Source organism: Bubalus kerabau, chromosome 5 (assembly GCF_029407905.1).
Source record: "Bubalus kerabau isolate K-KA32 ecotype Philippines breed swamp buffalo chromosome 5, PCC_UOA_SB_1v2, whole genome shotgun sequence".
Lineage (NCBI taxonomy): Eukaryota > Metazoa > Chordata > Mammalia > Artiodactyla > Bovidae > Bubalus > Bubalus kerabau.
Window position 1 is genome coordinate 247,129 of NC_073628.1, and position 13,188 is coordinate 260,316.

The 13,188-nt window shown below is 64.9% G+C and overlaps 1 protein-coding gene across 1 annotated transcript; it reads left to right on the forward strand.

Moving 5' to 3' along the window:
• The first annotated feature begins 1,093 nt into the window (after positions 1-1,093).
• Positions 1,094-12,899, forward strand: B4GALNT4 (beta-1,4-N-acetyl-galactosaminyltransferase 4). Its single transcript, XM_055583258.1, has 20 exons — positions 1,094-1,265; positions 3,999-4,102; positions 4,442-4,537; positions 4,610-4,705; positions 4,787-4,877; positions 4,951-5,051; positions 5,210-5,277; positions 5,426-5,504; positions 6,651-6,717; positions 6,839-6,973; positions 7,051-7,160; positions 7,279-7,379; positions 7,470-7,567; positions 7,636-8,524; positions 10,366-10,652; positions 10,750-10,903; positions 11,039-11,111; positions 11,214-11,367; positions 11,823-11,949; positions 12,450-12,899. Exons 1-20 carry the CDS (start codon positions 1,115-1,117, stop codon positions 12,586-12,588), a joined length of 3,120 nt encoding a protein of 1,039 aa, XP_055439233.1. The 5' UTR covers positions 1,094-1,114; the 3' UTR covers positions 12,589-12,899.
• The last annotated feature ends 289 nt before the right edge of the window (positions 12,900-13,188 follow it).

Here is a 13,188-nt window from a genome sequence, read left to right on the forward strand (position 1 = left end):
CTTCCAGACAGCCCTGCCCCTCCTGCCTGGGCTTCTCCTCCCCACCTTACTCTGCCCTCAGTGGAGCCCACCACCTCGAGTCTGCGGCCCGTGTCCACCTGGTGACCAGGTCAGACCCTGGCCTCCAAGCTAAGTCCTTTGGTAGCTCCTCATGCCCCTTACTCAGTGTGAAGCCAGGTGCTTTGAGACCCTGCTCAGTCTTGCCTGCATGGAGCCTGTGCGCCCAAACCCGCCCCAGCTGCCCTGACCCACCACCTTCACCTATCCCCGTGTCTCTCCCCCAGACCCTTTTTTTCTCCACGACGTCTGAGCCCCATTCCTCCTCGCTGCATTGTTAGCAGGAGGCTCGAGCGGCAAGCCCACGCTGCCCACATCCTTCGCCTTCGTTCCACAGGCTCGTCTTGTCTCTCCATCACGACTCCCTACACCCTTGTCTCCGTGTCCCCATTGTCCCATGATCCATAGCGGCTCCTCCCGCGGCCTCCACCACTACACCTTGTGACCCCAGTGCCTGTCCCCAGCACCTCGCGTGCCCCGCGTCCCCCGGCCCTACGCACTACCCCGCGGCGCGTGCATTCTCTGATCCTTGGCCCCTGGCCCCGGCCCCGCGCCTCCCGGTGCACCTCCCGGGTGCTCCGTATTCCCGGGACCCCGCGTTCCCGCGCTGCGCGGGGCGTCTTGCCCAGGTGGATGCGCGCGTTGCGTGGAGACGAGCGGCGGGCACACCCTAACATTTGGCCCCGCCTCGCGCGCCGCGGATTGGCTCCCCGCAGGCCGGCCGGGCCGGGATTGGCTTGCGCGGCGCGGCGGCCGGGCCCGTTTCACGGTGGGTAGCACCGCAGCGTGGATGCTGCTGCTGCGTCCCGCCGCGGCCCCCGGGAGCTTGGAGCCCGAGCGGCCGGGCGGGGCCGGGCGGGGGAACCGCCGGCAGCCGCTCCACCGCCCACCCCGGGCCCTTGGCCAAGGGCAGCCCGGGGTCGCGGCCGCAGCCCGGGGCCGCGGGCGGCGGACAAAGGGCCATGCGGGGTCGGGGGACGCGGCGCGGAGCGCGCAGGAGTGGGGGGCCGCAGCGACGCCGCTGAGCGCGGCCCCGGGCGGGGCGGGGTCGGCCGCGATGCCGTGGTTCCCGGTGAAGAAGATCCGCAAACAGATCAAGCTGCTGCTTCTGCTGGTGCTGCTTACCTGCGCCGCGTGGCTCACGTACGTGCACCTGAGCCTGGTGCGCCAGGGCCGCGCGCTGCGCCAGCGGCTGGGCTACGGGCGAGGTACGGGAGGGGGCGCGCGCCCGGGGCGGGGGGCGGTGAGGGTCCCAAGCGGCCCCGGGCCCGGGCCCTCCCCTTGCGCTCAGGTCTCGGCTCGGCCCAGAGCTGCCTGGAGACCCGGGCCGCCCTTCCCAGCTCGGCAGTATCCGGGCAGGGGGCTCGGTTCGGCTCTACCCGGCCGGAGCGCCGGATGACGTCAACCATGACGTGCGCGACCCTCTTGAGCGTCCCCAAACCCGGGCTGACTCGGGGGTCTGGCCTGGGGCGGATAGCGCCAGGGTAACAGTGGTCTTGGAGAGCCCTCCGATACCAGGCCCTGCCAGCTGGAATTTCGCGGGACCAAGTCCGGCTGCGCCTCCGACTCTTCCTGCTTAGCAGAGCCTCCGTTTCCCCGTCTGCTGGGGAAGAGGCTGGTGGGGGGAGCTGACACTCGCAGTCGGAAAGCTTCCTGGAGGAGGAGCCCTAGGTAAACCTGTGATCAGAGACTGAGATGCTTGTGTGTTGGGAGTGAGTCATGGGGATAGGGGTGCAGCCTGGGGAGACCCGAACTGCCTGGAGTGGACGCTTCCAGACTCAGGCTCACGCTCCAGTGGGAACAGACAATGAACCCACAAATAAGGTCCTGGTGAGTGATGTCGGGGGAGAGTCAGGGGAGGAGTCCTGCCACTTTAGCTAGGGGATCTTGGAAGGGCTCTTGGAAGTGGTGACCATTGACACATATTTTGGGGAGGAGGAGCAGAGTGCCTAGAACAGGGCTGGGGACAGGGAGGTTGGTGATGAGAGAGAGAAGGAAGCACTTCAGGGCAGGGAAGGTCCCAGCCAAGCTGCCCCTGACCTTCTTAAGAAAGTGGGGTGTCTTAAGGGTGGGTGATGAGAATCTTGCTTCCTGAGGACTGAGAACAATGATTTTGATCCATAAAGTCCTGGCCACTCCCACCAAAGGGTCCAAAGCTCCCTGTTCAGTCACAAACCCAGGCCAGGGGTCAGAGGCTGGTCCCAACCTACCCCTCCCCAGAGTGCACGCATCTTGCAGCTACCACATCCTCTAGGGGCCTCCAGTTACCATCACATAAGGCAGGACCCCAGAGTGTGACCCAGTGACACAGAACATAACCAGCCTCCTACCTAGCTGCCTTGTGGTTTTCTGAGCAACCACAGTCCTCCCCAACCTGACTTCCCAAGCAGCCAGGGAGCCTAACTCAGCAGCTAGGAGGGGGCGGAGGTGTGGGAACCCCATTTCTGAGGCCTCCTCTTCTCTCAGCTGGACCAGTGGGGAAGCCGTCCTGCTGTTCCTGAGTGGGCAGGAGCTGTTCAAGGTTACAGACCATCAAACCCTCGTGCAGCTCCAGCCAGAAGCAGCCCAGCCAGCAGGTCTCGCCTCCTGCCTGGCGACCTGGCTCCACCAGTGCAGGGCTTGGGGAAGCTAAGCAGCCGAACGTGTCTGACGCCTTCCTGACCGTCCTGTCAGCACTGTCTTCACTCCCAGCAGAAAGACTACCTGCCCCTTGTCCAGCAGCCTGTGCGGGTGGGCGGGCCGGCAGGAGGCCATCTGGATCTCACTGCGCTTGGGCTCGGCCCTGCAGGACCATGGTGGCAGCCTGGGTGTGGCTCCCCAACAGAAGTTTTCCAGCAGTCATAGAGTTACCTTGGCGGGCAGCGAGCATCAGGGCCAGGCTGTGGGGGGGTTTTCCAGGAGCCTCTTAGGGGCTCAACTCCCAGCCAGACAAAGGACAGTGACTAGGGAGAACCAAGCGGACAGGCACCACTGGGGTCTCACAGGCAGGAGACTATGGGTAGTCCCTGTCCCCCCGAGAAGGGGCCAGGCCAGCCATGTCAGTATGAGACTCGCTTCTGGGATCTGGATCGAAGAGCAGGCATAGATGTTGAAGCCAGACTTGGCCCTGGAGCAGAGGGGTTCCTGGACTGGGGGCCTCTGGATGGGACAGTGAAGCCTCACCTTCAGTGGCTAAGATCCCAGGGTATGGGACCCCCAGGTCCACAGCTTGAGGAGGAGGTCTGGGACATTGAGGGCATTGAGGTATGCAGGTGGTCTGCCCAGGCTTGGGGGGCTGGGGTGTGCCATGTTCTAGAGAAGTCCACAGAAGGGATCCCGGGGACAGTGTCCCCGCAGGGCCACCTTGGCCCCGGGGCCTCTGACAGCCAGACCAGCATGCCAGGGCTCCTTTGGTCGGGGACCGTGGCCTCAAGGGCAGCAGGTAGCACCTGCGCCGTGGGCCGGGGCTGGTGTAGCCTCAGGACCGCAGCGCTGGCTTGCCTGACAACAAGCTCCAGTACTAGCACTCGGCTCTCGGTTCTGCGAGGGAGGCAGACACACGCCTGCACGTGCGAGATACGCCGAGCGCACAGAGCAGTCCTGGGGCCTTCCTGGAGCAGAGTCACCGATGAGGACACCCGATGATCGGTGTGCACGTGCATGCGTGTACGCTAGGATGTGCACACACATACCCGCTCCCTCACACCAGTGGGGGCTGGGAAGAGTCAGGTGGAGGACTCAGGCAGGGCCATCCCCGCAGAGGCAGGAGGTGGGAGAACAGCCCGGTAGAAGGCACTTCGCTGGGGGCAGGAGGGGCTTTCAGGCAACATGAGGGAGCCGACATGGGGATGGGAGGCTTCAAAGGGGACACCACTGGCCATCCTGCCCCCACTGACGCTAGCGGCAAGGGCTGTGGCCTTGAAGAGTCTGGGTCCCACCCACAGCCACTCTGCCACCCACAGACGGCGAGAAGCTGAGCGGTGTGACCGACGGCCGGGGCGTTCACGCTGTGCTGGCCACACAGAGGGCAGAGGACTCCAGCGAGAGCCGCGAGGAGGAGCCAGTGGTGAGCAGGGCTGTGGGGAACAACAACACAGCCGCGAGTACGAGATCCAAGGCCACCATGTGCCAGTGGCCGTGGGCAGGGGACGCGGCCACTCACATGCCCGGGCCTGGGGGGACGCAGGTGCTGCACACGGGGTGACCAGGGGTCTTCTGGGTGTGCGTGTGGCTGGGGTGTGATGGACTCGGGGCTTTGTGGCTGGGTGTGGAGGGCCGTGTGATGGGAACCGGCGTGTGTGGCTGGCTGTGTCACCCATTGCGTCTGGACCTCTGTGTGTGTGTGTGACTTCTTCCTGCCCTCACACTTCTCAGGTGTGACCTTGGTGCCCTTTCTCTCCTGCAGTCTGAAGGTCGGGACCCAGGCGTGCTGTTTCCTGGCGGGGCTGGAAGACCCCTGGTGCTCAACCTCACCCGTCAAGTGCCGGTGTGGCGGGAGGAGGTGAGGTCTGCGGGGGCTCGGGCAGGGAGGGCGGGGGCCGCTGGGCAGCTGGTAAGCCCCGCTCCCCCGCAGTACAAGGGGCAGGTGAATCTGCACGTGTTTGAGGACTGGTGCGGGGGCGCCGTGGGCCAGCTCCGGAGGAACCTGCACTTCCCTCTCTTCCCTCACGTGAGTGCTGCGGGGCAGCAGTCCCAGGTTCGGGGGGGCGGTGGGCAGGCACCTTGACGTCAGCAGCCGCTGTCCCCCCAGACTCGCACCACCGTGAAGAAGCTGGCTGTGTCCCCCAAGTGGAAGAACTACGGCCTCCGCCTCTTCGGCTTCATCCACCCAGCGAGAGATGGTGCGGGGGTGGGGGCGTGGGGGGGAGTGTCGCGAGCGCCCCGCCCGCCCCTGAGCCCTGTCTTACGGCCTAGGCGACGTCCAGTTCTCTGTGGCTTCGGATGACAACTCTGAGTTCTGGCTGAGCCCAAATGAGAGCCCAGCGGGTGCCCAGCTGGTGGCCTTTGTGGGCAAGGTATCCCCACCCGCCCTTCCGTCCACACCCCTTCTGTCTTTACGGGCCTCCTGTGGCCTCGGTCACCTGTCCCCTTCAACTTCTCAGGAAGGGGCATTGGGTGGGGCTGGTGCCCCAGGGAGACGGTGAGCCCCCTGCCCTTTTCTGTCACCCTCCAGACGGGCTCAGAGTGGACAGCACCTGGAGAGTTCACCAAGTTCAGCTCCCAGGTGTCTAAGCCCAGACGGTGAGTGACTGGGAGCAGGTGCGTGTCTGTGTGTGAGGGCGGGGTGATGCGTACACGAGTGAAACTGCTGCTGCTGGCCCTGGGGCTCTCCGTTTCTCGGGGGCTCCTGGGGTGCAGCAGGCCAGCCCCTGACTCCTCCTGTCCCCAGGCTCATGGCCTCTCGGAGGTACTACTTTGAGCTGCTGCACAAGCAGGATGACCGCGGCTCGGACCACGTGGAAGTGGGTGTGAGTGCAGCTGCCCCCCCCGGGGGGCTTCTGGAGACCCCGCTGCCCTGCCCTGCCCTCCTTCCAGCCGCTCCCCACAGAACAGCAGCGTGGACGCTGCCCCCCACCCCCCCAGGACTTCCCATCTGGCTGACAAAGCAGCTGCTGAGGGACGGGACTTGTACTCCGCTGTGCCTGCTCAGCGGCTGCACAGAGAAAGTGGCCCCTGAGCAGATTCTTGAGAGAGACGTTCACAAGGAGACCCATGGGTTAGGGGGAGAATTGGGGTGCAAGGATGAATTCCTGGTCTCAAGAACAGTCTTCTGGAACTCCAAGCAGGCTGGTGGCCAGATCAGGCAGGGCTTCCTCCTGAGAATGAGGCAATGGGATTTGCATGTCAGGGAAGACCCTCTAGCCACTGCCTGTTGGGAAGTATTTTCCCGTCGGTCCCTGAACCCGCAGGTCCTGTCGGGGCGGGGGGAGATGCCCAGTGATTGAGCCCGAGTTTAGCTGGATGTGGGGTGGTGACCAGGGAGGGCTGGGATGTTGCAGGCGTCTGGTTTATGTGTGGAGGGCATCACCCCAACTCAGCTTGGCAGAGGGTCTAGACTGGAGGTGCAGATTTCAGGTCATCTTGTGGAAGCTGAGGGGGCGACTAAGGGCCCAGGATGAGCTGGGAAGGGAGGAGGGCCTGGGACAGCCCCCAGGAACCCAGCATGAGAGGGGTGCGGAGAGAGTCTTCAAGGGAGACTGAGAACCACAGAAGCAGGAGAAGTGGGGATGGGGAGGCCCACCAGGGAGCTGGGAGCCATTGGGGCTCGCCCTTGAAAGGCCAGCTCTGATCTCCAGAAGGGCAGTGGCCGTGGAATCACGAGCAGAAGTCATAACCAGAAGGTCAAGAAGCGCCCAGGATGTCAGGAAAGGCCTGAAGGGAGCAGAGGAGGTTCTCACCTTCTTCCAGGGATCCCAACCTTCTGGGCCTCTGCAGCTTCCCTGCCGTGCCTTCTTAGGGCTCCTCCCCTGTCCACCCGCCCAGCTTTCTGCATCCTTAAAGGTGTTGCCCTGCTAGCTCCCCATCCCCATGCCAGGAAGATCCACTCCTCCCTGACCCAGGGTGTCCCCCCACACCCCCTTCCTTTGGCCCTGACCACCCTCTCCAACCCCCAGTGGCGAGCATTCCTGCCGGGTCTGAAGTTCGAGGTCATCGGCTCTGCTCACATCTCCCTCTACACAGGTCCGGAGCCAGTGCCTCTGGGGAAGGGGGCGGCACCTACAGGTGGTCTCTGGGGTGGCTGGATGTGGGTGAGGAGGGCTCTGTGAACTCCTTGGGGACCTCACACATCCTCTGCCCCTAGACGAGTCAGCCCTGAAGATGGACCATGTGGCTCACGTGCCCCAGTCTCCTGCCAGTCACGTGGCGGGGCAGCCACGGCAGGAGGAACCCAGAGCTGACATGCTGCGGCCGGATCCCCGAGACGCCTTCTTTCTCAGTGAGGGGGGTTCACGCACAGGGTGGAGAGGGTGTCGAGGCGAGGGTCCGGGCCACAGTGTGACCTCCCTTTCACAGCGCCTCGGGTGGAGCCCTCGGATCTGGAGAGTGTGCTGGAGCCCTGCACCTACGCCCCGACCTACGTGGTCAAGGACTTTCCCATCGCAAGATACCAGGGACTGCAATTTGTAAGTGCCCCTCGCCAAGGTCTTCCCCGAGACCCAGGCCTCCCTCTCACCAGGGTCCCCAAAGCCGCCTCCAGACCCTCTGGAAGACGGCCCACCCTGAGGCCTCTACCCACCCCAGGTGTACCTGTCCTTCGTTTATCCCAATGACCACACGCGCCTGACTCACATGGAGACGGACAACAAGTGCTTCTACCGGGAGTCGCCGCTGTATCTGGAAAGGTGGGCGGTGGGCGGTGGGCGGGCGATTCCCGGGAAGAATGGGCGGGCCTCGGCCGAGCGGGTGTCTGATGCCCCGCTGGCCCGCCCCAGGTTTGGGTTCTACAAATACATGAAGATGGACCGGGAGGAGGGCGGGGAGGACAGAGAGGAGGTGCAGCGCAGAGCCTTCCTCTTCCTCAACCCGGACGGTGAGTGCCCACAGCGACCCCACCCCCAGCTGGGTGGCCCTGCAGCGGCTCACGCGCGCTTCCCACAGACTTCCTGGATGACGAGGACGACGGAGAGCTGCTCGACGCCGGCCTGGGGCCCACCGAGGCCCCCCAAAGGCAGGGCAGCCGCCAGCTCCCGGCCCCCGCAGCCCCCTCCGAGGCCCCGGCCACCCCTGCCGCGCCGACACCCCGACGCTCCCGGGCGCTGAGCTGGGCGGCCCGCCAGCTCCCCCTCTTCTTGGGCCGCGCCCCGCCCCCGCGGCCCGCAGCCCGGCCCTCCAAGGTGTACGTGACACGCGTGCGGCCCGGCCTGCGGGCGCCCCCCGGGGCCCCGCCACTCGGCGCACGCGGCCCACCCCGGCCGCCCTTGCCTGGCGTCTTCCTGCGCCCCCGACCCCTACCCAGGGTGCCGCTGCGGGCGCCCCCACGCCCACCCCGGGCTCGAGGCCACAGGACGAGCAGCCCCCCGGCCACAGAGCTGAGAGCCCTGGCCCCGGCGCCGGCCACCCAGGAGGGCCGGGAGGGCCGGGCGCGCGCCCCGGGACTCGCGGCCCCCACGGCGGACTCCAACTCTTCCTCTGAAGCGCAGCCCGTGACCTCCTTCCTGAGCTTGTCCCAGGTGTCCAGGCCACAGCTGCCTGGGGAGGGCGAGGAGGACGAGGAGGAGGAAGGGGACGATGACGAGGAAGGGGCGCCCGGTGACGAGAACGCGTCGGAGGACAGCGAGGAGGCGGCAGGCCTGGTTCGCGGCCGCTGGCGCGAGGACGCCATCGACTGGCAGCGCACGTTCAGCGTCGGCAACGTGGACTTCGAGCTGCTGCGCTCCGACTGGAACGATCTGCGCTGCAATGTGTCCGGGAACCTGCAGCTGCCCGAGGCCGAGGCAGTGGACGTGGTGGCTCAGTACATGGAGAGGCTCAACATGCGCCACAGCGGGTACGGGGCAGGGGTTCCGTGGGAAGGGCGGAGCTTGGCCTCGATGGGACCCTCAGCTCTTCCCCAAGGTCTAACAAGGCACTGCTCTGGGAGTGGTACACACCCGCACGCACACACAACCGTCAGAAAGGGTCTTCTCTCCCTGCTGGGGCCCCCGTCCTGTGTTAGGCGCCTTCCCCTTACCACCCAGGGCTGGTTCCTCTGTCCTGCACCTCCAAACCCCCCGCCTGCCACCTTGGACCTGGACTTGGACCTGAGGATGGATCTGAGCCACCCAGGTCTCTCCTCAAAATAGACACACACACACACACACACACACACACACACACACACGATCAAGCTAAGAAGCCCAGGATCCCTCCCTCCGCCAGCACCATGCTGACTGGGGTCTTCGTCCTCAGAGGTGAGCTCAGGGTTCCTGCTCCATTGAGCCCTCTGATCGGGTCTCCCAGGCCCCAGCAATTGAATGCTGTCTCCACCTTAAGCAGGTGTGGGGCTGGAGAATGGGAACCCCAGTTTGCCCTGAGGGGTTCTTAGAACTATGCTGAGCCCTTAAGGAGGGGCAGGACCTGCAGACAGAAAGGATAGGCAAAGGCTGGCCAGGAGGCTGGTGGGCAGAGGGCAGGCCTCATGGGCATTGAAGGCCGGGTTCAGGACTCATTCTTGCCTCTGATACAAAGTTTAGAGCAGGACACGTGTTTGGCCCATCTGGATCATAGATGAAGCCTTGGAGAGGAGGGGGTAGAAGGCAGAGCCTGTGACCTACAGGCTTGGTCCAGGGCAGCGATGGGACAGCCTGAACCCTTGGCAGAGGCAGGGGCAGATTGACTCTAGGTGGCTGAAAAAGCCAGCATGCCCTTGGCTCCGAGCCTCCTGAGAGCAGCTCATCATCCTAGGGTATGAGGGCCTCTGTCCAACAGAAAGGTCATGGCTGCAGCCCCATCCTCCAAGCAGGACAAGGGTGTGAGTGGCCCCAGGAGCGAAAACACTGACCCAGAGCCTTTGGGGCAGAAAGGCCCTGACACTTGGGGAGACCGTGGTGGGGAGGGGCATGGGGCGAGGGGAAGAATCTAGACCCCTGGAGGTCATACTGTAGGCTCCCAGGTGAGTGATACTGGCTGTACAGGGGAATCATGTGGCAGAAAGAAGAGCAGCCTAGCCAAGGGCAGGGCCCTGTCTTCCCGGGAGGAGGAGAAACCACTTTTTGTGGGCGGAGTGGAGGTGAGGTGCTCAGGGCCGGGGTGAAGGGGAAGGGCCAGAGGCTTCTTCCCAGGAGAACAGGGTAACCCTGGGCTTGTGCCAGGGAGGCCAAAAGGAGGTTTCTCACAGGAGGTATCTAGGACCCTGGAGACTGCGGGTGGGGAGGATAGGGCCCAGCATCCAGGCGGGGGGCACCCGGGACAGAGCCCTCCCCCCAGAAGAGGAAGCTTGCTTGGCTGCAGGACAAGATACTGAGACAAGTCAGAGACATTAAGGCTATGAGTCCCGTTCTGGGGGCAGCGGGTGCCCCTGAAGGTTTCTGAGCGTGTGGCTGTAGACAGCAGTGGCGGTGGTAAGGACAGAGGACCGGCCTTGGCGTGGAGACGCCTCCTTCGCGGGGCGTCGGGGGAGGAGGAGGCCTGAAATGTGGGTCTGCCTTCTGAGACAGCACGCCCCTCAGGCCTTGGCCTTGAGGGGGGATGGGATGGGTGGCGACTGGGACACCTGGCCACTGGGGGGGAGGGGTGCATGGCTGCCACCCCCCGTCCCCAGTCACTTGAGTGGCCGCCTTTCTGCGGCGGCGATGGGGAGCTGGGGGGGGGGGGGCCTCCACTCTGCGGCTCACCAGGCTCCGCCCCCAGGCGATACGCTCTTCTGCGCATCGTGAACGTGGAGAAGCGCCGGGACTCCGCACGAGGAAGCCGCTTCCTCCTGGAACTGGAGCTCCAGGAACGCGGCGGGCGCCGCCTGCGCTTGTCTGAGTACGTCTTCCTGCGCCTGCCCGGGGCCCGTGCCGGCGACACTGAGGAAGACCAAGAGAGTCCCGAGCCCGCCGCAGCCTCCGCGCGCCCCGACGGCCGCCCAGAGCTGTGCCGGCCACTGCGCCTGGCCTGGCGCCAAGACGTGATGGTGCACTTCGTCGTGCCCGGTGCGTCGGGTGTGGCGGGCAGCGCCACCTAGGGCTGTGGGGCGCGGGGGCCGCCGGGCTGGGTGCAGGTGGGCTCAGTGTCCCCATCCTCCTCCAGTGAAAAACCAGGCGCGCTGGGTGATGCAGTTCCTGGCAGACATGGCCGCCCTGCACGCGCGCACAGGCGACTCCCGCTTCAGTGTCGTCCTGGTGGACTTTGAGAGCGAGGACATGGACGTGGAGCAGGCCCTCCGCGCTGCGCGGCTGCCCAGGTAGCTGCGCCCCCGCTCCCTTCGGGGAGGGTGGGCCGAATCTCTCCTTCTCCCCAATAGAGGTGGGTTTTCCTGCCCCCACCCCGCTCCCAGAGGCCGCAGTGTGTGATCCCACCCACTCGTCCCTTCTCCCAGATACCAATACCTGAGGCGAGCCGGGAACTTTGAGCGCTCTGCGGGGCTGCAAGCTGGAGTGGACGCAGTAGAGGTGCGTGGTCAGGGTAGGGCTGACCGGAAAAGCCCGCTGGGCTGGGGCGGGCGCGCCCTTCTGGAGCGGAGGGCGAGGCTCAGCCCTCCCCGCTGCCCCCAGGATGCCAGCAGCATCGTTTTCCTCTGCGACCTGCACATCCACTTCCCCCCCAGCATCCTGGACGGTATTCGCAAGCACTGCGTGGAGGGCAAGCTGGCCTTCGCGCCAGTGGTCATGCGGCTGAGCTGTGGGAGCTCACCAGGGGACCCGCACGGTAATGCCCTGGATGCCCCTGGGAGGGCGCAGGGTCCCACCAATGCCAGGATGCCTTTGTGCCCGTGGTCGTGCGCCTGGGCTGTGGGAGCTCACCAGGGGACCCGCACAGTAATGCCCTGGATGCCCCCGAGGAGGGCCCAGGGTCCCACCAATGCCAGGGTAAAATCTAGGCTCCCCAGGGGCCTCCCAACCCGCAAGGTAGGCCTGGGGCCCCATCAGGGTTCCCTGTAATGCCCAGAACTCCTTGTGGCATCTAGGAACCCCACAGTGCCCAGGACCCCAAGTTCCTCCCCCCCCACCCAGTAACCCCAGGGTCATGCTTGGCCTCTAGGAACCTCCTTCAGCACCCAAATCAGGCCCAGGGTCCAAGGTATGACCAACATTTTGGAGTGACCCCGAGAGCCCATCAGCCTTTCAGGACCTGGTGTCTGAAGGGCACCCCCTCCCCACCAGGTTACTGGGAGGTGAATGGCTTTGGCCTGTTTGGGATCTACAAGTCTGACTTTGACCGTATTGGAGGCATGAACACTGAGGAATTCCGGGACCAGTGGGGAGGCGAGGACTGGGAGCTCCTGGACAGGTGACCCCCCCCCCCCCGCCCCCAACACACAGAGACAGACAGGTCCACGTCCTGCCCTCTGGGTGGGGAGGAGCCCGGGGTCCTCACTGCTGACAAGACTCTGCTGTCTTCCTCCTCCTACTCCCAGGATCTATAGGCCTAGAGAGATTCTAGATGCCCCCCTTCAACTCTCCTAAACCCCTTCCCAGCTCCAGGGTCCTGCAGACTCAAGGAAGCCCTCAGATCCTATAGGATCTGGTGGTGGCCCTGGGGTCCCCCTGGCCCCAGCAAGGTCCTGCAGTAGTGAAGGGCCCCACATCCAGCTCTTAGACCTGGTTATGACCTTTTCCATTCCATCCCACCCCACTGTTCTGTAGGCTCAAGGGCCACCCGGACATACATGTCCTCCCCCTCCAGGGTCCAGAATGAGGGTAGCCCCATTTACCCCCATTCCCGTGTTGATCACCCCCAAAGACCCTCCAGGCTGCAGGGCAGCCCTGACCACCCCTCACTACCCGCAGGGTCCTGCAGGCAGGGCTGGAGGTGGAGCGACTCCGCGTACGGAACTTCTACCACCACTTCCACTCCAAGCGGGGGATGTGGGGCGCGCGCAGCCGCAAGGCCGCCCGAAAGGAGGCCCCCCAAAAAGAGGCCCCTTGAGGACCAGTGACCCCTCCCAGCCTCACCCGCCGGCCTGTGCTGGCAGCTGGAGGCCGGGCCCAGAGCCTGGACCCGGGGACCCGGCGGGCTCATCCCGGGGCACAGCCACCATGGTGCCTGCCCGCTCGGGCCCCCAGGCCACTGCGCCCCCGGCCCCTCCCAGAGAGGCGGCCTCTGTAGCGGGCGGGGCCCAGGCTCGGCCCCCACGCCCCGTGCGATGATTTCTGTGAAATTTTGCAGTAGCGATGACATTGTTTTCAGGATTTCCAAGAGTTCTGTCTGTTCCATTTTTTATTCAGAATGAAATGAAATATTTTTTTTAGTTCTGACTCGCTCTCTGTGCCTGGTTATCTTGGGGGGCAGAGGGGCCTGGGCGCTATGCCTGCTCCTGACACCCCTTCCTGCCCTGAGCGTGGGACACTGTGCTGATCCCACCTGCCTCCACCCTCGCGGCTTCCTGCCTCTCCAACATCTTCCTTTTGAGCTTCGGGCCCTGAGGAGAAGGGGCTTTGGACCTCCTCCCACCACCCTGTGTATGGAGCCAGCGGTCATGGGCGAGGCACAGGGCCTTTCCACCCACGAACAAATAACATCCGACCA

Excerpts from the sequence above, each read along its gene's own strand:
- B4GALNT4 (XM_055583258.1), top strand. The coding sequence starts at position 1,115 with ATGCCGTGGTTCCCGGTGAAGAAGATCCGCAAACAGATCAAGCTGCTG. Across the intron at positions 10,904-11,038 it reads CGCGCTGCGCGGCTGCCCAG|ATACCAATACCTGAGGCGAG; the intron begins GTAGCTGCGCCC and ends CCCTTCTCCCAG. Across the intron at positions 11,950-12,449 it reads GACTGGGAGCTCCTGGACAG|GGTCCTGCAGGCAGGGCTGG; the intron begins GTGACCCCCCCC and ends CACTACCCGCAG.